The sequence below is a fragment of the Indicator indicator genome, chromosome 2 (genome assembly GCF_027791375.1).
Source record: "Indicator indicator isolate 239-I01 chromosome 2, UM_Iind_1.1, whole genome shotgun sequence".
Classification (NCBI taxonomy): Eukaryota; Metazoa; Chordata; class Aves; order Piciformes; family Indicatoridae; genus Indicator; species Indicator indicator.
In genome coordinates, this window is record NC_072011.1 from 14,551,447 (window position 1) to 14,577,051 (window position 25,605).

The following is a 25,605-nucleotide window of genomic DNA, read 5'->3' on the forward strand; positions in this document are numbered from 1 at the left end:
ACTGGCAGCACCTCTCCTGCCTGGGTGCAGGAATCCCGTGAATATTTGTTATCAATTTTCTGCAATGGCTCCCACCGAGCCGAGGCTCCTGCAGAAGCTTAGGCTGCTGCCCCTCGACAACGCTTCTGTTGAGGCGCGGTGTCTTCCCTCTGTGAAAGTTTGACAGTCTTCATCTAACTCACATCCTAAAGGTTCACCCCAACTACGCAGCATCCTAAAGGTTCACCCCAACTACGCAGCACCCGCGGAGCTACCCACACCAGAAAATACCCGAGATGAAGAACCTCCAGTCAGAGCTCTGATGTTGTGAGGCTTTTTTCGCTCCCTAACCCGCTCCCTCTAAACACGAGACTGCATTAATTTGATTCCCCCTTCCCTTTTTATTCCTGCACCTTCCAGCTGCTGCCCGCTCAGGCCGCCAGGGCTACCGAGACGGGAGAGCGGCTACCCGGGCTCCGGAGAGAAGCGCGCACGGGAACCCTTGGCATCCGCTGAGCCCCGAGCTCCCCTTGCTCGTCCCCACATCCCACCGCTCGCCGCCCTGTCCCCGGCTCTCGGTACGGTCCACGGCGGCAGCTTCCCGGCGAGGCCGCCTACTCCGCCTCTGCTGCAGCAGGGGCTAGCTTTGGTTCCTGCGCTAGCTCCTGGTGGCGGGGAGCGCTCTGCCCCCTCCCGGGAGGTGCCGTCGCCTTCCCGTCCTCGTACTACCAGCAACAGCCCCCCACACCGTGCTGTCAAGAGCGGGGCTTTCTCCCTCCCGATAAGCCCCTCCCGCTCCTCCTTCCTGGCTTAGCCCCAGCCCCCCTCCGGCCAATGCACTCCGCTTCCCGTCGCCGCTAGTGCCCGCGCCTGCTCTGGGAGAAAGCGGGGCGGCGGCGGCCGGCGAAGCGCGACACGCCTCTCTCCCTCCCCATTCCGGCCCCCTCGGGCCCCGCCGCCCACCGCGGGCGCGGCGCAGCGCAGAGCGGTCGCTGTGGACCTGCCATGAGCCGGAGGTAGCGGCGGCGGCGCCTTCCGCAGCCGCCGCCGCCCGCCCCGCCGCGGCGGCGGCTGGGCCCGCGATGCCGAACCAGAAGGGCGGCAAGGGCAAGAAGAACAAGCGCGCCAACAGCAGCGGCGACGAGCAGGAGAACGGGGCGGCGGCGGGCACCGGAGCCGCGGCGGCCGCGGGCGGCGGCACTGCGGCTGGCAGCGGAGCCGGAGCGGCGGCGGCTGGTGGCAGTGGGGCGGGCGGCGGAGCGGGCGGCGCGGCGGCTGCAGGCGGCGCGGCACCCGGAGACATCAAGAACGGTGAGCGGTGGCCCGGGCCCCGCGGCCTCCGGCTGCCCGCCGTGGCGCAGGCAGCGGCTGAGGGCCGTGTAGGTGGCGTGGAGGAGCCTGGTGGGGCGAGGGAACTCCCGACGAGAGGAGATGTGCGGGAGTGCGGATGGGGGCGACGGCGGGGCTAGGAGTATAAGGTAGTGGCCGCCGTCCGAGGCCCTGCGCGGCTGCTCCGGCCGCTGGGACTTCCCCGAAACGCGCGGCAGGGCGGGGGGCTGTTCGGCAGGGTGTCCCCGCCCGGTGACCCGCCGGAGGGCGGGGGCCTCCGCGGCGGCAGTGCTGAAAGGCGCGCGGGCTGCGGGAACCTGCTTGCTCCGCAGCGCCCGTCCGCCTTAGCTGCGGGCAAGCGCAGGGGGGGTCCCCCAGCCGGGAGCTCGGTCAGCTGGACTGAGCATCCCCGGCGGCAGACGGGAGTTGCGGCTCCGCCGGCTCCGGCCGCGTCGCGGCTTATTCAATGCTTAGTTTTAAAATCCCGACTTTATTTCAGCACAAATAAAAATGGAGTCCCACTTTTAGGTCCGGTTTACTTGCCGTTTTACAGCATTTTGTCAGGGTAGTATATTAAGTTTTCATCAACCATTTTATGCTGCCATCGGATGGTTGGTTGTGGGTTGTTTTTTTTTTTGGATTAGAGCAATTTTGGTGAGGTGTTTTATTGCAGAAACTTATGTTGCTATCCACTTTTGGAGATAGTCCTGCTGCAGAACTATATTTCAGGTTAAAACTCAAGGTAGGCTAGGATTTTTATCACTTTTTGGTAAGCCAACAAGCCCCCAACCCCCATCTTAGTTGTGCTATATTGGATTTACGAACTACAGTGCAGAGTCCCTACTGTACTTTTTTCCCATCCTAAGTTGGGCTTATGCTTTTTGTTCTAAATGCTTTGGAAAAGTAGGTGTGTAGCTACAGCTGGTTTCGTACTTTGTAGTGGTAGTTTTGCCTGACTACTGTTAGCCAAGCATCTTATTTCAGTTTTCAAGATGCCCTATTCCTGGAAACTTTTCCTTAGAAATATTAGCAGTTAATTACAAATTACTGTAACTTACAAGGTTTTTGCTAGACTGCTTTTGTAAGAATATTATTTAGTTCAGAGAGAATTAGGGAATGCTTAGAATTTCCTTTTTGAGTTTGTTTGGTTTTGTGTTTTCTTACTATTTGTTCTAAGTGAGCGTACAAGGGAGAACAAAACCAAACGAACAACAGAAAAACAAAATACTGAGAAAGGTTAGCAGGAGTTAGAGGATTTGTAGAGCTTTGGGGTTTTTTTGATTACTTCAGTCTGGTGATGTAACATGTGCAACGTCTGCTTTGAAGGTGGTGTCTCATACATGTCACTGTTGGCTTTTATTTGATTTTTAAGGTAGGGAGACTGTTTCCAAATTTTACACCGAAGTAGAAGTGAAAGCAGAGATTCATTTCTAGTGTAATTGTTTAGCATTAAGATATTGAAGTGTTGTTTCTTGTGCAGATGCCACTGAGGGTGATGCCAGTGAACCCTGGTAGTGGTACAGCTTGCTAGATGGATGGGTTGTCACTTCTTCATCTGTAAGACTGTGTGTCCCAGGTACATTACATATCCTTCGTCTATGCTGGCCAGCTTCCTCAGAAGTTGAGACTGCCTTTCTGAGAGCTAACCTTACATGTTCCTTTATTCTCTTTCTCCCTGCTTCTGTATGACTTCAGTGGTCAGAAGCATCCTTGACACTTTCCTTGAATTCCCCTCCCTCCCCTCTTTTTTTTTCCCCTCTCTCAAAAGAGGTACAAGACTGGCTTTGGAATTCGCTGTAAGGGCCTGGTCAGCGCACCTGATGTTTAGCTTGACAGGATCATTATATCTAGTCATATCTTTCATTTCAGATAGTCATAAAGACTGGGGATGTGATTGCTAGCTACTGTCCATCAGATAATCTTGTGCTGGAAGTCTCATGAATTGTATTGTCACTGATAAGTCCAAAGCTTTTGGCAGTTTGGGTTCAGGAGATGAAAGGGGAAACTGCTCCTGTTGTGCTACAGAGCTGGGAATCTGGTTCTCATGTACAAGGAAAGGATTCGATGATGATAACGGATTCCCTCAAGTCTTCCAAACGGATGAATCTGAAATGAAGCTATGCAGTGTAACCAGGGCCTTGGAGGCAAGTACCTCATTACTAGGCTCAAGATGTTTGTAAAAGGCTGTGCGTGTAGAGTTGCTTGATCACTGAGCAGTTTATGGAGGACACGGCTGCTGCAGGAATTTATGAGGTTAATAGAGTTCTGCTGTACAGATTCAACTCTTGATTATTTGTGGGAGACTATCTGAGTTGTGGATTAAATGTGCTGGGTTCAGGGAAGCTCTTCACTGTACTGATTTTGGACTGTGCAGCTGCATGCTGTGATTTGTGCTTTACAGGCTCACTGGTCCTGTGGGTCTGTCATCCCTGGGCTCACTCTTCTCTCCTGCATCATCACTGTATGTTGGACTAGAGGACCTTTAAAGGTCCCTTTCAACCCAAAGCATTCTGTGATTCTGTGTTGTTCTAGAGTAATTTGCATGTGTTTAGTATTCCCACTCTCCTACTCTATGCTGGAAAAGCAGTAGATGATCATTAGAACATAACCTGTTTTCTTTCATTAATGTGACAAGAGAGAAGTATGCAGAGATGAAAGCAGTAGATTTAAGAATTGCAAAATTAAGATTGTCTAGGCAAACCTTCGCTTTGCATCGTGTCAATATGACAGTCTAATTATACAGTCCCATCAGGACCCTCTTCATTCAGGGAAGGATTCATGATTCAGGTACTTTTTTTTTTAAGTCATCACAGTTCATTATGTAGTCCTCGTATTGTTCATGCCCCCCATCTGTGTGTCATAACGAAACAGAATTTTTAATTTCCTCGGCCTCTCTGTGCAGCTCTGACTAGCGGTGCCACGTAATACGGAACTGCTATCGGAGCACTCCCTTTACGATGGAAAGTTGTTCCATTTTATGTTTTGCAAATTTAGCTTCAATCCCTGTGCAATTTTTGCTCAAAGTGTCAGTCATGTTTCGGCATGAAGATTAAGAATTGTAGAATCATTTTTCCCCTGCTCCAGAAAAAGTCATCTGCTTATACTTTTTTGGATAGTGTTTTAATTTTTACGTGTTTAGAGCTCAAGCTGTGATCAAAAAGTTCTAGACTTCCACATGAGGATCAGGAAGGTGGAGAGCATAACCACTGACCAGATATGACAGCTTTTGTCCATCTGCACTGTAACTTTTCAGCAGATATTGGGATGACGCCTACGAGGGTAGTTCACGTTCTATAGCTGTGCCCTCTTTTTGTATCTCTTCTATCAGACCAAGCAGGAATTCTGTGTATGTTAGATAAATCTTTCTTGACCAAAGTGCATCCATGTTCTGCACTGAATGAGGGACAGGTCGTATGTGTGTTAACAGTATTGCAGTGCACAGGGAGACTGAAATGCAATGTCACAAAAAGCCTCATTTCTTGGATTCCTTGCCTTCAGAGTGGTTGAATGAGATTCCTGGTATCTTTTAAATTTTATAGCTAATTTTCTTGGTTACTTTTCTTAATCAAACTGGAAAGTCTTGAGTTGTCACCATGTAAAATTACTCCAGCAGCTCTGTGAGATTCTACACTTACCCCCCTGACTCCAGCCTTGGGTATTACCAGTGTTCACAATGGCAGTAGTTGGTTACCTTTATTGTAGATATAAACAAGTGTGAGGGGACAACACATATTGTGGATAATTTGCCCTGAGCAGCAGAAGAGGAAAGTCCACAGGGTTTACTTCAGATCTGAGGGCTTTGAGTGTCAAATTCCTTCTCTGTTTCAGCCTTGCTGAACCTGGGCACTTTTACATTCTCAGCTCCCACTGTTTTATCCCTTTATCCTATAAACTTCTCGCTCTGGTCTCCACATACAGTTGTTTCTGACTCTAAAATTCTTTCTTCCATCTATTTTCCTTGCCTTGTTACCATTTTTGGTCTCATTGTCCAGTAGACCCAAGTCCTCTTCCTGCTTTTGATATTCACTATCTTAGCACCTTACTCTTTCGTCCCCATGTCCTGGTCACTATAATCTCTCCAGCATTGGTGCTATGCGAAGATGGGAGAAGCTGGCTCTCTATATCTGTGCTTTTCTTCTTTAACCTGGAATTCATTATAGTCAGCTAAACTAAACTAAAAAAATATACGGCTTAACTGCGTCTAAATCATTGTTTTACAGTATGTTGGCCGGCTGTTTTAAGACCATACCTTTTGCCCTCTGGCACAGGTGAGCCCTTAAACTGCAGAAGTGATTGAGCTAGTGAGTTGGTGGGTTGTCAGGTGAAGTTGCCAGAGGTCAGACTTGTACAGGATCCCCAGGCACTGGAGTTGTTCAGGGGAAAAAGGCTGCAGGGGAGCTGGTGGAGGTGGTTGTTTTAGGTCTCACTAGAGCATAGCTTCCCAGGGTGAGAGTTCCTGTCACAACAGTTGAGGGGTTGTGTGAACAGCTGGCCAGGCTCTGAACTTGTCTGTATTTTTAAAAGGCCAGCTGTGCTTCTGCACTCTCACCTGAGTTTCACAAATTTGTAAGACTGATTTACTTTCAAATAAAAATGCTAATGTAGGACAAATATATGTGGAAGAAAATCAGTCATCACAGCAGTGACTAACATTGAAAGCTGTGACTGGCCAACAACTAAGATTTAAAAAAAAAAGCTATATTTTTGAGGTGGGAGAGTTAAAGAGGGCCAAACATTTTGGCAGTGCAATATTTAATTTAAAAATGTATTTTTAGAGCATGAATTTGCTGTAATGTTAAGGTACAGATTAATATTTGCTGTCAAATGTTCCCTGCTGTAAATAGCATACAGTTCCAGTTTGGCACTCTAGTGATATTCAGTATTGGCACCTTCTTATTACTTAGTTTAAGGGATTCCCATTGAGATCAGTGAGACCACCTGGAAAATTGTTTCCATTCTGTTGCAGTCACTACAAAATTTAATACCTATTAGTTTTCTGAATTAAAACCATTTTGCTTTGTAACTCCATTGAGTTCTTCCGACTGCAGAAATAATTGAATGCAAATTTCACTATATTTATCAATGCAAATCAAGTTCAAAAGGACTTTCATGTTAGTTTTAGAATTTTTAAAACTATGCAATTACTTGCTTTTGTAGCAAATGCAATTCATGCACTGCAGATCTTTGCAAATGGAATCAGGTCTATGGTATTACTGAATAAAATAAATACGATCTTTTCATGCAAGGAAGTACACACCCATCTATTTTTTTTTAACAGTTATTTGCTATCAGAATGGCCACTGGTGCCCTGACAGCATTCTATGTTCACGTTATTAGTCATTTGCTCAAGTGTAGTGCTTGCATGCGCAAAGATTAGGCTTAGTGTTTGTTAGATTTCATATGAGGAAATACGATTTTTGAACTGGTTGCTCCACTTTGTCTGTACTCATCTTGTATCTTCCTCCCTGTGATCTAACAAGTTGTGACAAAACGATTTCTAGTCCTTTGAGACATTTGTAAGCTTTCCTCAGCCTCACTTACAGCCTTGCATATTGAGACATCCTTTGATATTAAAGTACTGTGATGACTGGCAGACATCTGTCCTCTGCTTTTCTTCCTGCAGTATATGTGAGGGGAAAAAAATAGAGGTAAACTTTGAATCCGTCTCAAGAGTAAAATCCTCCATCTAATCTGCAAGGTGTCAAAATTACAGCAGAATTAGTAGGGCATGGGCTTTCTTTAAACAGTTTTGATAGAAATTAACATAATATTAAAAGGGTTTTTAAAGGAGTAATCTGGTTACTGGAGTAGCTAATTCTGTTTTGAAGGCTTGTGGGACTTTGGAGCATTGGCATTTTCTGGCAGACTTTGGTGACATTTGCCTTGCGAGTATTCACTTCAGCCTTTACCTTTCTCTTTGTCTCCTACAGTGGTCAGGTCTATCAGTCCTACTTCCAGGGCTTGAGAGGGCTATTGCTGTTTGTGTCTTGAATGCCTGTCGGGATAGGAGGTAGCTTCAAGCAGCTATTGAGTGTACCTTGTGCTCCCTATCAACACTTCTGTGCTACTGATACCCATTTTGGGAGCAATGTACAGTCAAGGTCTCTGCACAGATGCCAAAGATGGCACATGGGCAGGGCTGGGAGCCAGCACAGTGTCATGAGGGAGATGTCTATCGGAACCGACAGCTCCACACTTCAGAGCTGCTTTGTTGCAGTGATGCTAGGTACTGCAGCTAGGGTGACTGCATCTGCTGTTTCTCACTGAGTTTCTACCAGCTGCTTTAGCCTTTAGCATAGAAAGTAAAATACTATCATACTGAAACTTGGGAAGGACAGAGTAATGACATGAACATCCGTAGACTTGAAACTGAATGACGTGGTGATGCCACCTGATTCAACCTTTTAGCCTTTTTCTCCTCCTCTCGCCTCTCCTCTCTGGTGGCTACCTAGCTCTGAATATGGTCATGTCCAGCCTTCAGTGTTGGTTTACATCCGTGCTTGGTATTAGGGCATCTGCTGCTTGCCACAGTTAGCTCTTTTTTCCCACCGTGAGTTAGAATTTGCTGCTGAAAACTTGCTAGAGCAGGTGCATTAGTGTCTGCTTGAGTTATTAGGATGTTTATTTCATGAGGCTTCAGGGTTGGCTTTCTATAGCATTTCAAGTTTTTAAAAGCTATTGGAAGGCTACGGTTGAAATGCTTTTCTGTGAGGATGATTCTTGTGTGGACAAAGCAACAGCCAGTGTTCAAAATAACATTAATCCCCACCAGTCTTGAAATGGTAACTGATTACTGCATTTACCATGATAGGGGTCACTGGAAGAACCCACCTCCTGCTGAGGAGTGTGAGTCTTCCTGGCCTGGGCACAACTGCTTGTGGCACAGCAGACCAATTGTCACCTGACCTGGTTAAGCCAACTCAGAATTCACATGAGAGTATCAGGAGTGCATTTCCATTAGTTGTCCTGGTGCAGATACAGGTAGAGGCTCAGACCTGTTCTCTTTTGTACTGTGAACTGGTGATGTTTGCAGTTGGATTGGGGATATTGCAGCACAAGCTAGGGCAAGATTCTATGCAGAGGAGGTCTATATATCCTAAACAAAAGCCAGAGCTGGTGATCGAGTTGTTCTCTGTGTTTGCATGGCAGGTGTTAAATGGAAAGAAGTTGACTCAGTTGGCTAGATGATAACTACCCAGATTACAGTGACTTCTGTAAGACCGTGTGAATTCTTATGATGAACTTCAGCAGTATAGGCAGTTGGTCCAGCCTGGCATACAGATGGCTGTGTAAGCAAGCTGCAGAACCGTGCACATGTAAGTGTCTGTCCTTCTTAGTTCGTACAGTTTTGCCCTTGACTTTCTGACTTACTTTGGTGGGGTTATGGCTGAGCTTGGGAGTAGGTGGTTGAATAAGAGATGCAGATAATTGACTTTGTACCGTATGCTAATAGCTGATCTCATAAATGGGCAATAGCTCTGACTATGCTGCAAGTAGAAGGCGTTAATGTGGCAGGTACGAGTTAAGCCTTCATGATTTCCATGGCATCTTCCCACTGCTGTGTAGTTGCTGGGCTTTTTCTTGGTTTTGTTTCTCTTTTATAAAGAGACTCCCTTTGAGGTCTGCAGAACTGAAGTGCACAAACATAGTTCTAGCATCTGCTGAGCCCTTCAGGAGTCCTGTTACCTGACTTCTGAGGTGAATTAGGGTTTAGCAACTCCAAATTACCTGAAATCTTTTCTAGGGAAAGGTGATCACTTCATGTGACTAGCTGCCTAATAGAACTAGTAGTGTCTTGTACATGGGCTAAGTGTGTCAGGGAAAGCCAGGCTGCTTATGGCGTTGTTCTCTTTAAGTCCTTTCTGAGCATAAATGCTGACTGAAGCTGCTTAGTCCTTGGGCACAGGATGGAGCTCCAGATAGACGTGTGAGTATGTAGAGTTTAACACATGGGAAGCTATCAGTCAGACTCCCATTGCAATGAGGCATTGCCTGGAATCAGTGACTCTCAGAGGATGTTTCAGGTGGGTCTGTCTTGGATGTCACACCAGCCTGAGCTTGGTCTGTTTCTCACTGGAGATGAAATGCCAATGCTGACTTCCCTTTCCAAGAACTAAAGAGGAGTCTCATGACACACAAGAAATCCTGTGTTTTAGGCAGCTTATTAGGTAGTGCTGTCTTGTTTTTTTCCCTTCTTCCTGCAGAATGACTGGAAACTTTCATCTTGATCAGTCTGCAAAGATTGCCTAAGAAGTTTTGGAGAGATATCAGTCATCATCAGTGTGATCAATATAAGCCATGAGCTTAGCTGTTTTGAAATTGTCAGCAGTTTGTTGTTGCTGCACTGAAGATCCAAGCTTGCCTTTTGGATCCACTTGTGACGTATTTTTGCCCATTGTATTGTTCCTACTGCATTCAGGCTTTTAGGAAGGTGGATCATCATTTCTGTATTGCTATATTATTTGTGCTGTTTAACCAGTTATGTGTGCAGCAATATTTGTCACATCTTGGCAATCTTCTGAATATTAGATTGTATTCTGGGTTCACCAACACTGGACAAGTGTTTTGTTCAGTCTATTATTTTGTTATTTGGTGGTTTATTTTCTACAGCTGCATTACAGTATTAGCACAATAATATTGTATAACTTCAGTTAAACTGAAGCTATGCTGATGGCAAAGGAAATCCAGAAGATTCATGCAGATGGTGAGTAGAGAGTAGCCTTCCCCAGAAATGACTCGGCTCTGGTTTGAGCTTGCCAGAGTGAACAATTCCTAGTTGTGTAGGGTTCTGAAGAGAGCACTGTTCATTTGAAAGTGGTAGTAGAGGTTAAAGTGCTTGACTTGCAAAGCATGTGTCCCACAGGTACCCTTCTGGCTTTGCTAATGTCCTTGGCATAGCTGATGAGATTCTGGCGTAATGGTAGTCTGAAAGGAAGCCATAATAAATGTCTTGCAGCTGGTCCAGTGCCAAGATCTTACTTTTTTTTTTTAATAATTTCTTTTTCTAGCACCATAACAACCTACTGTTGCCTGACAGTTGTTTGAAGATGACAGCAGCAGCAGTCTCTTCTCACAGCTGCTGTGCTTCTTCCTCCTCTGCCCCCAGCCTCAGATGTTTAACACCCCCAAGCTAGACCAATGATCACAAATCTATGTGGTGAACTGAAACCTACGCTGACAAGTACAGGAAATAATTATCTCTTTCTGTCCAGTGACTGAAAAACTCTGTGCTTAACACAATGGATAATGTGGGAATGTGGTGGGGGAAGAGCAAATTTTGCTTTAGGCATCTGCTTTGAGTACTTGGAACAAATGAGAGCAGTCACGAAACTGAAGCCATGGAGTCATTGCATTTGGCTTGCTGGGTGCATCTTTGGTTTTATGATGGGTGTGTAAACAGAAGTAAACAACATTCTCCTCCATTTACTTCACCAGAGGGAAGTTCCTCAGGCAGCTGCTGTTTTGCTGCCTTCGTTTGGGTTATAAAATGGGAAGGGTGATCTTCACATACCCTCTTTCTTTTTTACTGAAAGGTAGAAACTGATGAATGTGTTGGGAGGTGGTTGTTGAAGGAGATTTATCTCAACTGCCTGTTTCTGTTCCTGGCTTTTACTCATGTTTATAAACCTGAACAGAAAAACTGAGAAAAACCAAAACATCCAAACCAGCTTTCTTGCAGTCATCTGTGATGTTCTCATTTTTGAAAGAAAAATTAATTTTATGGTACTTCTGTCAAACAGAAACCATAACCTTGTTAAAACCAATGGGCTGTCTTTGCCCAAATTTACATTTGTTTGGGATATTGTGTGTTATTTCTGGTTTAGAAGACATTTACATGCTGCCCCTTGCAACTATTTTCACAATTACTGATCAAGCTCATGTCCATGAAGTATGGTAAAGCCTTTGTTTTTTATGTGGAGACATAAATTCATGAAAGAAGCAGCATGCAATTGTAGTTGCAACTTGGCAGTCTGTTACAGCCGTGTGTCTGCTGAAGCTGTTCTGCTGCCCAGAACTGCATGCTGTCTTGTTTTCTTCTCTTAGGCTGTAAAAACCATCTAGAGACAGAGAGGTAAAAAGGGGATATTTTTATGACCATTTAGGCATTCTTTCTGAACAGCCTTCTGGGATAACGGATACTGCTCTGAAACCTGGTAATCTTTCATTTTTCCTGAAGTTCTGTTTCATAACTTTGGAAACCAGAAATCTGTTGAGCTATTAGTCCCTTGAAGTAAATTGAATCATAGAATCAGCCAGGTTGGAAGAGACCTCCAAGATCATCCAGTCCAACCTGTCACCCAGCCCTATCCAGTCAACTAGACCATGGCACCAAGTGCCTCATCCAGTCTTCTCTTGAACATCTCCAGGGTTGGTGACTCCACCACCTCCCTGGGCAGCCCATTCCAATGGGCAATCACTCTCTCTGTGAAGAACTTCCTCCTAATATCCAGCCTAGACCTCCCCTGGCACAGCTTTGAGACTGTGTCCCTCTTGTTCTGCTGCTGGTTGCCTGGGAAGAAGAGACCAACCCCCTCCTGGCTACAACCTCCCTTCAGGTAGTTGTAGACAGCAATGAGGTCACCCCTGAGCCTCCTCTTCTCCAGGCTAAACATCCCCAGCTCCCTCAGCCTCTCCTCACAGGGCTTGTGTTCCGGACCCCTCCCCAGCTTTGTTGCCCTTCTTGGACACGTTCCACTACCTCAACATCTCTCTTGAATTGAGGAGCCCAGAACTGGACACAGGACTCAAGGTGTGGCCTGACCAGTGCTGAGCACAGGGGCAAGAAGAACCTCCCTTGTCCTGCTGGCCACACTATTCCTGATGCAGGCCAGGATGCCATTGGCTCTCCTGGGCACACTGCTGGCTCATGTTCAGTCTACTATCAACCAGCACTCCCAGGTCCCTCTCTGTCTGGCTGCTCTCCAGCCACTCTGTCCCCAGCCTGTAGCGCTGCTTGGGGTTGTTGTGGCCACAGTGTAGAACCCTGCACTTAGCCTTATTAAATCTCATCCCATTGGCCTCTGCCCACCCATCCAGCCTGTCAAGGTCCCTCTGCAGGGCCCTCCTACCCTCTAACAGATCAACATCTGCTCCTAACTTGGTGTCATCTGCAAACTTACTGATGCTGGACTCAATTCCCTTGTCCAGATCATCAGTAAAGATATTGAACAGGATGGGTCCCAACGCTGATCCCTGGACACCAGTGACTGGATGTGGCACCATTCACCACCACTCTCTGGGCCCAGCCCTCCAGCCAGTTCTTGACCCATTTCAGAGTGAATCTGTCCAAGCCACAAGCTGCCAGCTTTGCTAGGATCTTCTTGTATTTTGGTAACAAATAAGCTTGGGGCTGCAGGTGTGGATGGGCAATTTGGCCATGGGAATTTCTATTTAATCCCCTTTATTGTCTTACTTGACAATAATCGTCCTGTTACCATAAAACATTAAGAAAATGATCCTGGCTCTGACTTTGTGAAGAATAGTATCAAAATGTATTTCTAGTTAATGCAAAATAGAAGGGCTTGATAACAAGAATTTTTAAAGTTTTGTAGTTCTTTGTAATGCTGTCTCATTTGTAACATGATTAAATAACCCAGAGTACTTTCAAGGGTTGGGTTTGCTAATGTGGCTCCCGTACTAAAGTGACGTGAATGCTGGCTCTTTTGCTTCTGAGGCATACCTGTTGCTGTGAACTGGGAATGGTGCACCAAAAATTTGCCTTGTTTTCTGTTTCTCATTTATTCTTTATGCAGGAACATGTGGCATTACTATATTTGGCAGGAGACATGGACGGAGAGAAGTCTGCAAGGGATATTCAGTCCTACACAGTCTGTTTTGTACAGATAGACCTACTGGAATTTGAAATATTAGGCAGAACAAAATGCTGGCCTGAGGTTTTACATACGCTTTTCGGATAGTACTTTCTTAAATGTGAGGATACTGCAGGAGTAGTAGAACTTTCTACTGAGTTAACTTTCATTAGCCATGTTAGGCTCTCAGTTTCTGTTATGGAAATACTGCACTGTTTTTATCAGGGTCATAACTTGAAGCTTTTTCTTGTTCATTGTTAGGCAGTGTGCGAAGTTCCTCAGGTAATCTGGCATCTGTATGTTCCCAATGAGAAGCTGGAAAAGATCTCATTCCACAGCCTTGAGCAACCAGGAAAAGGGGAAAAAATCTGCTGGAAGTCGTCTTCACAATAGCCTCTAGACACCCAGGACATGAATACAATTAAATAATTGTGGATGTGTGTGGTGGAATACACAGGCTGTGATTTTTTTTTTCCTGTATTTCAACCACTTATTTTATTAATTTAATTTTTTGTCCACATAATGAAGAGGCTGTAAACTTTCTCAGAGAGGTAGGGATGATATGTTTTGCATTGAAAACCAAGGAAACACTTCTCCTTTTTAGTCAGTTAACTATGCCAGTATGCATGAACAAGTGTAAAGTCTTTATTCTAAAGTGGAGATCTCTAGACTCGTCTGTATAGCAATTTTCTCAGCTGTCAGCTATAATTACACCTGCTACTGTTAGAACATTTACACTCCAAAACACAAGGGGAGCATAAGTGGATTTTTGGCATGTTCTTTCTTCCTGCCTCCTGGTAGTGGTGGAAAGGAATATGTACCAAAATAGATGAATACAGGAAATGCGTAAGTGAGGACTGTTCATACTGGTACCTCTTGTATCTTGCTGCACATCTGACTTCTGATAATTTGCCTGTAAAGGTTTCGGTTTAACTGGCTTCTCTGAGATGAATTGCATAACAATTCTATAATTGCAAACTGTACTTTTAGACCTTAAGTATAATGAAAGAATGACTGACAACAAAGAAAAACTTTGCAGAGGTGCTTGGTGTGGTGTACTGCGACTTGAAGTCTGGGAGAATGGGTGGGGGAACTTTGTGAACTGGTGAAACAACAGGTTTTGTTTCAGAGCAGGTAAATTACCATTCATTGTTGCTCTTGACTCAATTATACACAACCAAAAAAAAAAAGAGGAAAAAACTAGTCATTAGTCGCTAATAAAATGCTTCTGAAAGACATCTCAAAGCCTGCATCTTCTTAGTGGGCTTTTGAGAGACCTGAGACAACTAGTAAGAATATAAGTCACATGTATAGAAGGAACTTCCAAAGAGCCCCTAGGGAAAGCTTCTCATCTCTGTTCTGGTAATCTGTTTTGATGACTGAACATGTCCATATTTTGAAATAAAATAGGCTTTTTCTGCTTTAAGATAGTGTTTTGGGGAATGTGCTTTGCTTTCAGTTTATAGGGTAGTCCCTGAAGGAAAAGTACTGCAGAAAACTCTGTGCAACTGTGCAGCTTCTGGCATTAGAAACAAAGGCAGAAAAATGAGGTGAAGGCTGTGGCATCTTCCAGGCAATGGCTCAGAAAAATTTTCACATGCTCTTGGTGCCTGTCTCTTCTGGGCCCTTCAGTAAATTAAAGATTATGGTAGCTCTGAAGGTAACCTTGAAGATTTTTTTTTTTTGTTATTATTATTTGTATGTTTAAATTTTTTTTAAAAAAGGTTGTTGGGAAAGGGCAAAACCACTAGCACAGCACATATCTCTTTTTTTAAAGCATCTGGGATGTGTATTGCTGCAACAGGACAAATGATAATGGGTTGTGTGTGTATTACTGAGAGTCTGAGTAAAAGTAAGTGTAACAATGTAAACCCTATCATCCCACTGCAAATTCTTTAGTAGTATTTGTGCTAGCAGTGACCAGGGAGGATTGAAAGCAATGCCAGGCAGAAATTTGAAATCCTAAGGAAGAAAATCTAGATCATGGCAGCCTGTCCCCACAAGCCTCGATGTACTTCTTTTGCCAGTCCTGAAGCTGTGGTGGAGACCAGGAAACTGCAGGGAACCTATTTGCACTGTTTTGAACAGGGTGAGGTAGGACTTGAACATTGAAGACCCTGAAGAAGCCTGATAGTATTAGAATGCAGCAGTAGAGAAGTTAAAAGGCAGCCTGCCAGTCTTGTTGGATCAGTAATTTTTGGTGAAGTGGAGGAAGTAGGAAATCAGAAATACAGAGGAGAAATATTTGTAGTACTTGAGTAAGCATCTAAAACTTTATAATTAGAAACTCCTAAGAGCCAATAGAAACTCCAGCTGAAAATTTCCTGTCTTTTCTGTGCCTTCTGGCTGCAGTTGTGTATAGTTCATGATACTTTGGTGAGGGAAGGGAAAATATTGTTGGTTTATAAATGCAGAACATTTTTTTCTAGAGCATTTTTGTGTAGAAGCTGGTAGAGTTGCAGGGAGAGAATTGAAGTAAACTGTTCTTTGCTCAAGGACATAGCAAAGGCTGCTACTTTGCTGATAGAAGACCACATGGCATTTCTGGTTTTCTTGAACTGACTGTGTTGCAGAACTATTTGGTTTGTGAAACTGAGTTATTCAGGAGGTCAGTGATGGTGGTGTAGTCTGTATTTGCCTGAGCACTGTAACAAAGGCCCTCCTTTCTGTACAGGGAACATAAGCTATTTGTCTTGCTTTTCAAAGTCATTGCTTCCTCCTTCTCTCCCTAGCTGTTGTCTCTTGATCAGTCCCAAAGAAAAGATCAATTCCTGCTTCTCCCTGTGATTGCTAAGCCAGGCTGTATTGCCTACTTGTTTTTCAAACAAACATCTCTTTGTGTTCTCCCCATGTTGCCTCTCAGGCTTCAAAAGCAACCCTCCAGAAACATCCACAGAGCTTTCCCCTTACATCTTAAGGCCTTGCAATGGTATCTGCAAACCCTTGAGGAGGGCTAATGTTTCTGAGCTTCTTTGATTTGGAATATTAAATAAAGTGCAGTGTCATTTTGTTCCTTTGTTCCCTCATTTTTGTATCTCCTTTCACATACTTAACTTCTTTTTTGTCAAAGACTGCTTTTTGCCCTGATCCAGAGGTAGTGCTTGTGAGCCCTGCGATAATACAGATCATGAGTAAGAGCTCACGTGCGTATTTGGCACGGAGTTTAAAGAAGTATTGCAGTAACTGGGCCATGAAGTTACTAATGCATCTGTTTTACCTTCCACAGAAGCCCCTTGTGCTACTCCACTGATCTGTAGCTTTGGGAGGCCGGTGGACCTGGAGAAGGATGACTACCAGAAAGTTATATGCAACAATGAGCATTGCCCGTACAGCACTTGGATGCACCTTCAGTGCTTCTATGAATGGGAAAGCAGCATTCTTGTCCAGTTCAATTGCATTGGCAGAGCCAGGAGCTGGAACGAAAAGCAGTGTCGTCAGAACATGTGGACAAAGAAAGGATATGACCTGGCTTTTCGCTTTTGCTCCTGTCGGTGTGGGCAGGGTCATTTAAAGAAGGACACAGACTGGTACCAGGTGAAGCGAATGCAGGATGATAAGAAGAAGAAATCAGTGTTGGAGAAAAGTACAGGAAGGTCAATGGCAGAGTCAGCAGAGGAGGCCAAAAAGGGCAGGCCAGCCAACAAGCCACAAAAAGGCTTAAGTAATGATCTCCAGCGAAGGCACTCGATGGACAGGCAGAACTCCCAGGAGAAGGGGGTCATGGGTGGCAGCTATGCGGTTCGTTCACCTTGTGTCTCTCCTGGCCAGTCCCCACCCACTGGCTACTCCATTCTTGCCCCCACGCATTTCAGTGGCCCTCGTTCCTCACGATACTTGGGAGAGTTTCTGAAGAACGCCATTCACCTGGAGCCCCATAAGAAGAATGTGGCTGGTGGGGGCATGTTCAGGAATGCGCATTTTGATTACGGAGCGGCTGGCTTGCAAGCGCATAGATCGGGACACTTTGATGCCCCCGTGCAGTTTTTGAGGAGGCTCGACCTCTCTGAGCTGCTTACCCACATCCCCAGGCATAAATTGAATACTTTCCATGTGCGGATGGAAGACGATGCCCAGGTGGGCCAAGGGGAGGACCTTCGGAAGTTCATCCTTGCTGCTCTTAGTGCCAGCCACAGGAACGTTGTAAACTGTGCGCTATGCCACAGGGTGCTGCCAGTGTTTGAACAGTTTCCGCTGGTGGATGGGACCCTGTTCCTTAGCCCATCGAGACACGATGAGATTGAATATGATGTTCCCTGTCACCTTCAAGGTACAGGTTGTCTGTCAGTCATGCTAGGTCTCATAAATGATGGATCTGCCTTCTGTGCCCTGTCCCCCTCATTATAGATTTTTCATCCCAATTCTGCGTTTTTAAGCAGTTCTGTAAAGCTTGGAGTCACATCCAAATCATGTGAATCAGATTGAAACACTTAGAAGGAATTACAAAAAGCAAATGCCATGTAGAAAGATTCATGCCTTGTGTTCGGGTTTGCAACTAAGAAATTTCTCCTCTGGTTTCTAGGTAGACCATGGAATGATTTTCCAGCCAATCTGTTTGGCATTGTGTGCATGCTGTTGTGAGCTTTACTCCAAGATACATGCATCAACCTTTTAAACTTTTAAATTTAAGCATGCTGTGCTGCAGCGTGGCTGAAAGTTATATTTGTACCACTGGAGAGATAATAATATGACTCTCATCTGCTTTCAGATTAGAGATTTTGACTTATAGCAAAATATTTTTTTTTATATAAAAAAGTCTGTGATCTGGCCTATGTTAGTACCAGCCTGGAGAAGTTCAGCATAGTAAAAGTAGGCTTTTAATATGGTAGGTTGAATCAGCAACGGTTTAATGAGGATTTTAGACTTATTTCCAAACTCTTACCTGCTTGGACTTTATCCTAATCGTGTTCCAGCTCTGAGCTGTGTTGAGACCAAAGCGTGTATTAATTTTCTCTTCCTAGAGAAGCAAATTGGTGTGGGTTAGGATGAGCTTCAGCTCCCCCTGAAAGCTGTGCCCCAAACTAAATAATCAGGGTGGTACACAGTAAAATGTGTCTGTCCCGCAGCCTGTTTGTCAGCCAGCATGGCTAAAATAAGTCCGAGTAGTTTGGTTTTTTGAAAATATATTGAAAGGTACTTTGGGAAGGCATTAACAGGAAGTATTTTAACATTTTAATTTTTCTCCTTTAAATAAAATTTACTGTATCTCATGCAGAGCTGTAATATGTGTCATGTAACATTCCTTTGCTCAACAAGCTCTGTATTTTTTTAAATTCTTTTTTTTCTTAGATCACTGTGCACTACGTCCCTAAACATTATTGTTTCCATCTTGCCTAATGTACTTTAAGGAGAAAAAGTAATAGGCAGATATGCAAGCTAAAAAAGCTCCAGGAAAAACAGGATACACATATGTGAGATAAGAATGCTGACTTGCTTTGGTGGGCATGCACAATGTGCTTGTGTGATGTTATCAGTGCTAATACCTGCTTTAGTAATAATGAGACTCATCAGTTGTTAACGTTTGCCACTAAGAATGAGACTCTGTGAAATTTTAATTTTAATAATTAATTTTTAATTTTTTAAAATTAACTGCTCCTTACCTATTGGACAGTACAGCTGAAAAATTTGCTCCAGCAAGATGCCATCAATAATTAATTGTTAACATTTTTACCTCCTGTCCTGGGTAAAATGTTTTATCACCAGGAGTACTCTTTGAAATGAAATTGAGCTTGCAAGGTGCTGTTCCAGGTTGTTACAGAAAACTATTTTACTTCAGGCATATTTGAGATATCAGGTGCCTCATTTTCTATATGACATGGATCCTGAAAATTAAATGGTGGGAAAATGCAGCATTTTAATGTGCAGGAACAGTGCAGAACTTCAGCCAGGGAAAAGTTATTTTATCTTTCTGCACAACACAAAACTTCTGTGCATGGAATTATTTAAACTTCTCCAATCTCAGGTGTTCAATTTGGGAACACAGTTTATTATATTTGCTCTTTAGTCTCATCACATCACATTTTCTAGTGCTGAACATGCCTAGGTGGAATAACTCAATTTTTACCAGCTCACACTAGCAAGTTTATTTAGCAGATATATATATATGTATATTTTTTTTTAAAGAAGAATTGTGTTTTTCTTCTGATTTTTTAAAAAATAGTTGCCTTAAAAACTAAATGAAATTTAAAACCAAATAATGAATTTTGAAAGTGTCTGATATGGACTGATCCTAAATTGTTGATATTTTATTCCCTTTTGTCTAGAAGATGCACAAGGTGTGCATGTTCATTAAATTACAGCTTGTGATGTGTTCAGTGCTGAAGAGCAGAAATTGCAGTCCAACATAAACACATACTACATGCAGTCCTGTTTTGTAGCTGATCTGTAACTGCACTACAGCTTAGCTTTGTCTTACGCAGCAGTGCAAAATATATTACAGAATTAGTACTCTGTCAGCCCAATTCTGATAACCAACTATTAAACTACAAAAAAATTTAATGGCTACAAATTTGGCATAATCTAGATGCCATATTTTTGTCATCTGTGTGGGTCTTTCTGTTTTGTGTGAAATTTGCATCTTGAGTTATGCATTGGTGAGTTTAGTCACATTTATGTAGAGGAGATGTTTCATTTTCAAGTCTGAACCACTTGATTTTTATGGAAGTCAGTATGGCACAGGTTTTGAAAATCATTGTGCATACAGATCCTAAGGTCATGGTAAGGCATGGTGGATTCATAGTTCTGAAGGGCATGTTAAAGTCTGGGTATGTGTAATATATAATGCTTTAAAACATACTTACTGTTAATCAATGTTCAGGAAAAAGTACATGCAAAAAAAATCGCTCTTCTGGCTGTTGCTTTTTTCCATGAGGAATATAAGGTCCTTAGTTCCCTCTTTGCTGGAAGATTTTGTCAAGTTGTTAAATGAATCTGTACCCAGCTTGCTAATCAGCCTCAACACTTTTCCACTTCCTCTGGCAAATGGGGATGAAGCTAGAGCACAATCCTGGTTTTGGATATAGTGCAGATGGTCATATGGTTTAACCTGATGTCTGTTCATGGAGCTTCAGTAACTCCTTCTTTAAAATATTTTGCTAAGATCTCCCAGCAAATGGAGAAAGGGAGTGTGGGCAGGATGATAACTGATTCCCGAGTTTTGTATCCATGGAAAATAGCCTCAGCTAAGCCCTATATATTTCCCATAGAGAAACATTTTTTACTTCATCATTCATTCTTCTTCCTTTTTTTTTTAATAAAAAAGAAAATATTTTAATAAGGTGTGATTTATATCACTAAAGGTCAGATCACACATTGCTGGAAATGTGTTTTAATCTTCTGTTCTAGTCTGCTTAAGAAGTGTCTTTCCTGTCCACAGGAAGGCTTATGCACCTCTATGCTGTTTGTGTAGACTGCTTAGAAGGGGTTCACAAAATTATCTGCATTAAGTGCAAGTCCCGATGGGATGGAAGCTGGCATCAGCTGGGAACTATGTATACCTACGATATTCTGGCAGCATCTCCCTGTTGTCAGGTTAGTACCCTACGTAAATAAGGCTCGGAAGGTGAAATTGCAACTGATGGTAAATAAAGCCGAGGTTTGTGTGTCTCTTCTGCTTCCCTTGTTCTATCCTTTTCCAGCCTGTACCTCTGAGTCCAATACAAGAAAGTCCCTCTCCCTTTGTCTTGATTTAGGAGGCACAACAGCATTTAGCTAGGCAAAAGCAATGTAGTGGTCAGGGGTTAATGTTATGTTTCTTAATAAAGCCTTTTTTAAAACATTCACAATTAAAACTGATGCTTAGGATGACCACTAGCAAGTATGTTTGACATCATATATAATTCCAGTAGGAATTTAATAACAATTGCATGTTTTGAGCAGATGTTTCATATATTCAGATTTCTTTTAGTTGCTTGAATTATGTTTTACCTTAAGATAATTGCATCAAAAACTCCAAGGGAATGAAAGGGTCTAAAGTGTCCACATGCTTGGACATTACCCACCTTTACCTACTCTTTGCTGTGATTGTGGTGGTGGTAATCCACCACAGCCTGAAGCAGCTTAATTTTCATTAAATGCTCACCTAATCTATGTTTTGGGTGAGAAAGACCCAAGGTCTGGGGGTTACTCCAGAATAGATATGTGCCTGAGGCAGCAGGGTAATCAGTATCCAAGAGAATTGTCCATGTGATGGGCAGAACACTTTTTTTGTGCAGGTAGGGGTAGACAGCCATGGAAAAAGCATTTGTCTGGGAGTGGCTCAGTGCCCTACTTGGGATGCTCTGGACTGGGTCATTACCTTCAGGCACCCACAAGTCGTTACTGGTTTAGGACAGGGGCCTCGCAGAGATACACACACTGCAAGTACGATCAGGTTGTGGTAATGTGTGTGCTTAGGAGCAATCTAAACCGCAGCTTTGTCAATATGCAAAATGCTGTTTCATTTTAAATGTGACATATTTACCAAAACCTATTGCTTACCAGACAAGTGATGTTGCTGCTACTGATTAAAATTACATTTATAAAAATGATAACTAAAGACAGATATTGCCTCCAAATTTAGTACCTCTTAAGCTCAATATTTTTTTTAAATAGGGACTTCTAAAGATAAAACATTGATGCTGACTAGCTAGATCTGCAAAATCCATCAAATCTAAATCTGAATTGCTTCTGTTGAAGGTACAAGGCAAGAATTAAGGTCTCATTATAGAAAAGCCTTAATTATGTGATTAATGGACAGTGTGACAGTACATGGTAAGTAATAGAACTGACTATGAAATCATTAGCTGCAGTGACTGTGGTTGCTAGATAATACACATTATTGTTTCACTATGATTGTTACAGATGATTCCATGCATACAGAGGAATGACATTTAAATATGGTATATAATTTAACTCCAAATTGCCTTGCTGATTTTATTTTGAGTAGTTTCACACCTTATTTCAAAATACTTAATTACACATCACAAATGTGGATGTAGGATAATGAACTGCAGCCACTGACAAGCTACTACCACCTGGCTGATGTGCTGGACATTAGCAAGGGGGAAAACACTTCAGTTACAATCATATAAATCCATCCCCTGCTAGAATTGTATTTCTTAGGATTTCTGCTTTCCAAGCAGAGCAGATGGCTGTGGAGTTGGTGCTTTGTTTCTTTTTAAGTGTGGTCTCAACAACAATAATAGTTTAATAATTTCTTCCCCAGGAAAATTATGGAAATCAAGATTGCCACAGAAAATACTGTTTTGCTCTTTTCAGCAAAGAGCTGCTGTGGGGTTAAGCTGTGCTACATCATAAGCCCACGATGCTCATTTTCCACCTTTACTCTTGAGCTCCTTTACAGTGTCAAATTCCTTCTCTTGAGTATTTCAAACAGTCTGCTGAGCTTTCACACTGCCTGTTGATTTCTTTACATCAGATGGGTTGGGTTTATCAGCTAGATTTCTTCTGAAGGCTTCTTTTGTTTTTGTTACTGCTGAACGTTTAACAGCTCAATGTGTCCTCACCCTTGACCTGTAACTATTTTTCATCTCCACCCAGTTAATGTTGGTCCTTTCTCAGTTGGATTTTGTAGACGAGTTTGTGTGCTTGAAGTGCTATCTAGTTTGTATAACTTGATATGTATTATAAATGTGTAAATAGATACTTAAAGTGATACAATAGCATGCCATGCTGATAAAGCAGATCAATTTATACATTTATTAAGCTAAAAGCTGGTAGATTTCATGGACAGGTCATGTTCAAATATCAGCCTAAATGGTTGAATGGTTGAATTGCATGGCACAAGTGTAAAATTCTCTCTTCACTTTGTGGCTTCGTTAATGATTCATTGAGACAGCACTTCTTGTGTTGGGGATTGAGGAATTGATTGAGAGATTAAGACACACAAAAAATGATTTGCGTATATGAACTCTGTTAGTTCTCTACCCCTCAGCAGTCAGAGTGGGAGGTAGCCTGCTCTCCAGAATTTGGTGGTGGTGTTTCATGTGAAAAACATCATGTATGTCTGTGAGCTGCTGTTCCAGATGAGGAATATCCTTACCAGCAGGTCCCATTACTGCCGGTTTCGTGCCTTACCCTTTCTCCTGCTCGGGTGGGCAGGGCCAGGGGCTGCATGTGAGGCCCTCTCTTTCAAGGGCAAGGCGCGGAGGCGAGTTTCATTATTTCAAAAGGGTTTTTTTGTTTGTGTTTTTTTTTTTTTTGCAGGCTCGACTGAACTGTAAGCACTGTGGGAAGCCAGTAATAGATGTACGGATTGGCATGCAGTATTTCTCCGAATACAGCAACGTCCAGCAGTGTCCTCACTGTGGAAATTTAGACTACCACTTCGTGAAGCCATTTTCTTCATTTAAAGTTTTGGAGGCTTATTGACGAAAGCTTTGCTTTAGTAATAGCTATTTTATGGGTATTTCAACTTTATTACATATCTTTTTATAGGATTCATTCTGTGATGAAATTTAATTTCTTTTCTAACTGAAAGAGCAGCTTCTTTGTCTGTGTACATATTAATATGTATATATACATGTTGTTAAAACCAGAATCGTCCTGACAAGATCTCTGTAAAGGTTGGAGGCAAGCCAATTTAATGGCCTTTGAATATATCCCCAGTGTGGGGTAGAGTTCAGCTAAAAATTACTTCATTTTATTTTTTTGTATAATCGTAATTCACTTTATAGGAAGGGTGTGGGGAGACATAGAGGGCAAATAAATATGTCCACTTAAAAAGTGGGTAATTGTGTAGGGTTGTTCTCCCTCCAGCTTAGTGGAAATGGGAAATCCTTGGAAAGAAACCACCCTGTTACTGTTCACTTCATTCAGCCTTTTGTATCGGTTCCCATGGGCACAGGAGCTGGCCCTGTGCTGCCAGTTGCCTCAGCAGGCTTGCTTTCAGATTTCCCAAGATGGGGTAAACTAAGATGTTGTGACAAGTGAATGTAAATGTATGCCAGAAAATGCAGTCTTTAATTTTTTTTATTTTGGGGGGGGTGGGGGTGGGATGGTGATGGTGGTGCATAATGTCTTCCTGCTATGTGTGTTTGGTGTGTGTTGTCCTCACTGATGGACTGTGTGGCAATAGTGCTGCTTCCACTGGGGCTGTAATGTGCCCAGCCACATCATCTGTTCATACCAAAACAATGCAGAGATCTTAAAATGCTTTGTTTAAAGGTATTTCTTCACAGGCATTTTACGGAAGGGAGAGGTTTTGCTGAATGGGGTTGTGTTTGTATGCTGAGGCTGAGGCTTTGCTGCCTGTTGTGGACTGGTGTGACTGAAGTGGAAGGAGGACCATGAAGTGGGATCTGGGCTGTCAGACCTGTAAGAGCTGAGAGATACTGAGTAGGAAACGTGGCATTGCTTCTTAAAACAGTTGGCTGGACCTTTAGCTTTCAAAATTGCATTAAGTCCAAGATCTAAAAACTTGGGAGACTTCTAAAGAAAGCAAATTTAGTGTATTTACTTTCTACATGCTTCTGTGCACAGACTGTGCATCAGGCAGTGAATTTATATCAGGGCTTTGTCCTGTAGACTCTGCAGTTCTTGTTTCATTGTTCCCATTTCTTCTTCACATAGCCAAAATTTTTAAAATAGGTCATTAATCTTTTGTTTGATTTCTTAAGCCAGTTGAGATTTAGGGAAGGTTTGTTACTTTTGCCTTTCTCCATAGTGTATTTATGGAGTGTTTGTCCTTTCAGGAGGTGTGGGGTTTGTTTCTGTTTACAAGGTGGGATTATTTTTTGTTTAGTCTCAATTTTTTTTTTTTCCCCAAATTAGAGTCTTTTCAAAAGAGTAAGTCATGATCTTGAAAATGGCCCTGATACTCTGCCACCCTGGGAAAGAAAGCAAAAAAAGAAGCTGAGAATGATGCGTTCTCCTAAATTAAGAAATTGACGTGCACATAAAACTGAAACTGAATACCCATGGGTTTTTTGTGCATAAAAATGCTGAGTTCACAGTTTTATTTCCTGGCTGTTGTCACTGCAGAATTAGCTCCTTTTAATATTAGCCATTCTGAAGCTGCACAGGGGTCTTGCATTGGCAATCAAGCCAGCTCACATTGATGGTTTTCTCATCTGGACTATCTATCTTGTACAGTTACACTGGTGATCTGCTGCTGGTCTGAGTAACAGTGTTAGCAAGCTCTGGCTGCCCTCATCACTGGCACTCCCTTCCTTCTGTCCTGGCTCCTGAGCTTGGTTTTGGGTCTGAAGCACATCCCTGGGGTTCCTGTGTTAATGACAATTTGGGGAAAACCTGTTTCCTTTTTAAGGAGAATTATGGGAGGGGCTCTGAGAGACTTCTAACACTGTCCTGGTGTGTTTACCACAAACCAAGTTACACCAATGCCAGCTGCAGTGGACCAGCAACAAGTTGCTTTGCTTGTTTGGCTAAAGTTTATTCTTCATTAAGTTTCTTTCTTTCTTTTTTTCTGATGCTGTTTGTTCCTTTTAATCTGGCCTGTGGTTAGATTAAGTTGTGCCTGAAATATGTT

The 25,605-nt window shown here is 43.1% G+C and overlaps 1 protein-coding gene across 1 annotated transcript; it reads left to right on the top strand.

Moving 5' to 3' along the window:
• Positions 1-1,061: 1,061 nt before the first annotated feature.
• Positions 1,062-23,530, top strand: HECA (hdc homolog, cell cycle regulator). Its single transcript, XM_054398030.1, has 4 exons — positions 1,062-1,290; positions 16,345-17,385; positions 20,491-20,645; positions 23,322-23,530. The coding sequence occupies exons 1-4, from the start codon at positions 1,062-1,064 to the stop codon at positions 23,484-23,486; spliced, it is 1,590 nt and encodes a 529-aa protein (XP_054254005.1). The 3' UTR covers positions 23,487-23,530.
• Positions 23,531-25,605: the final 2,075 nt, after the last annotated feature.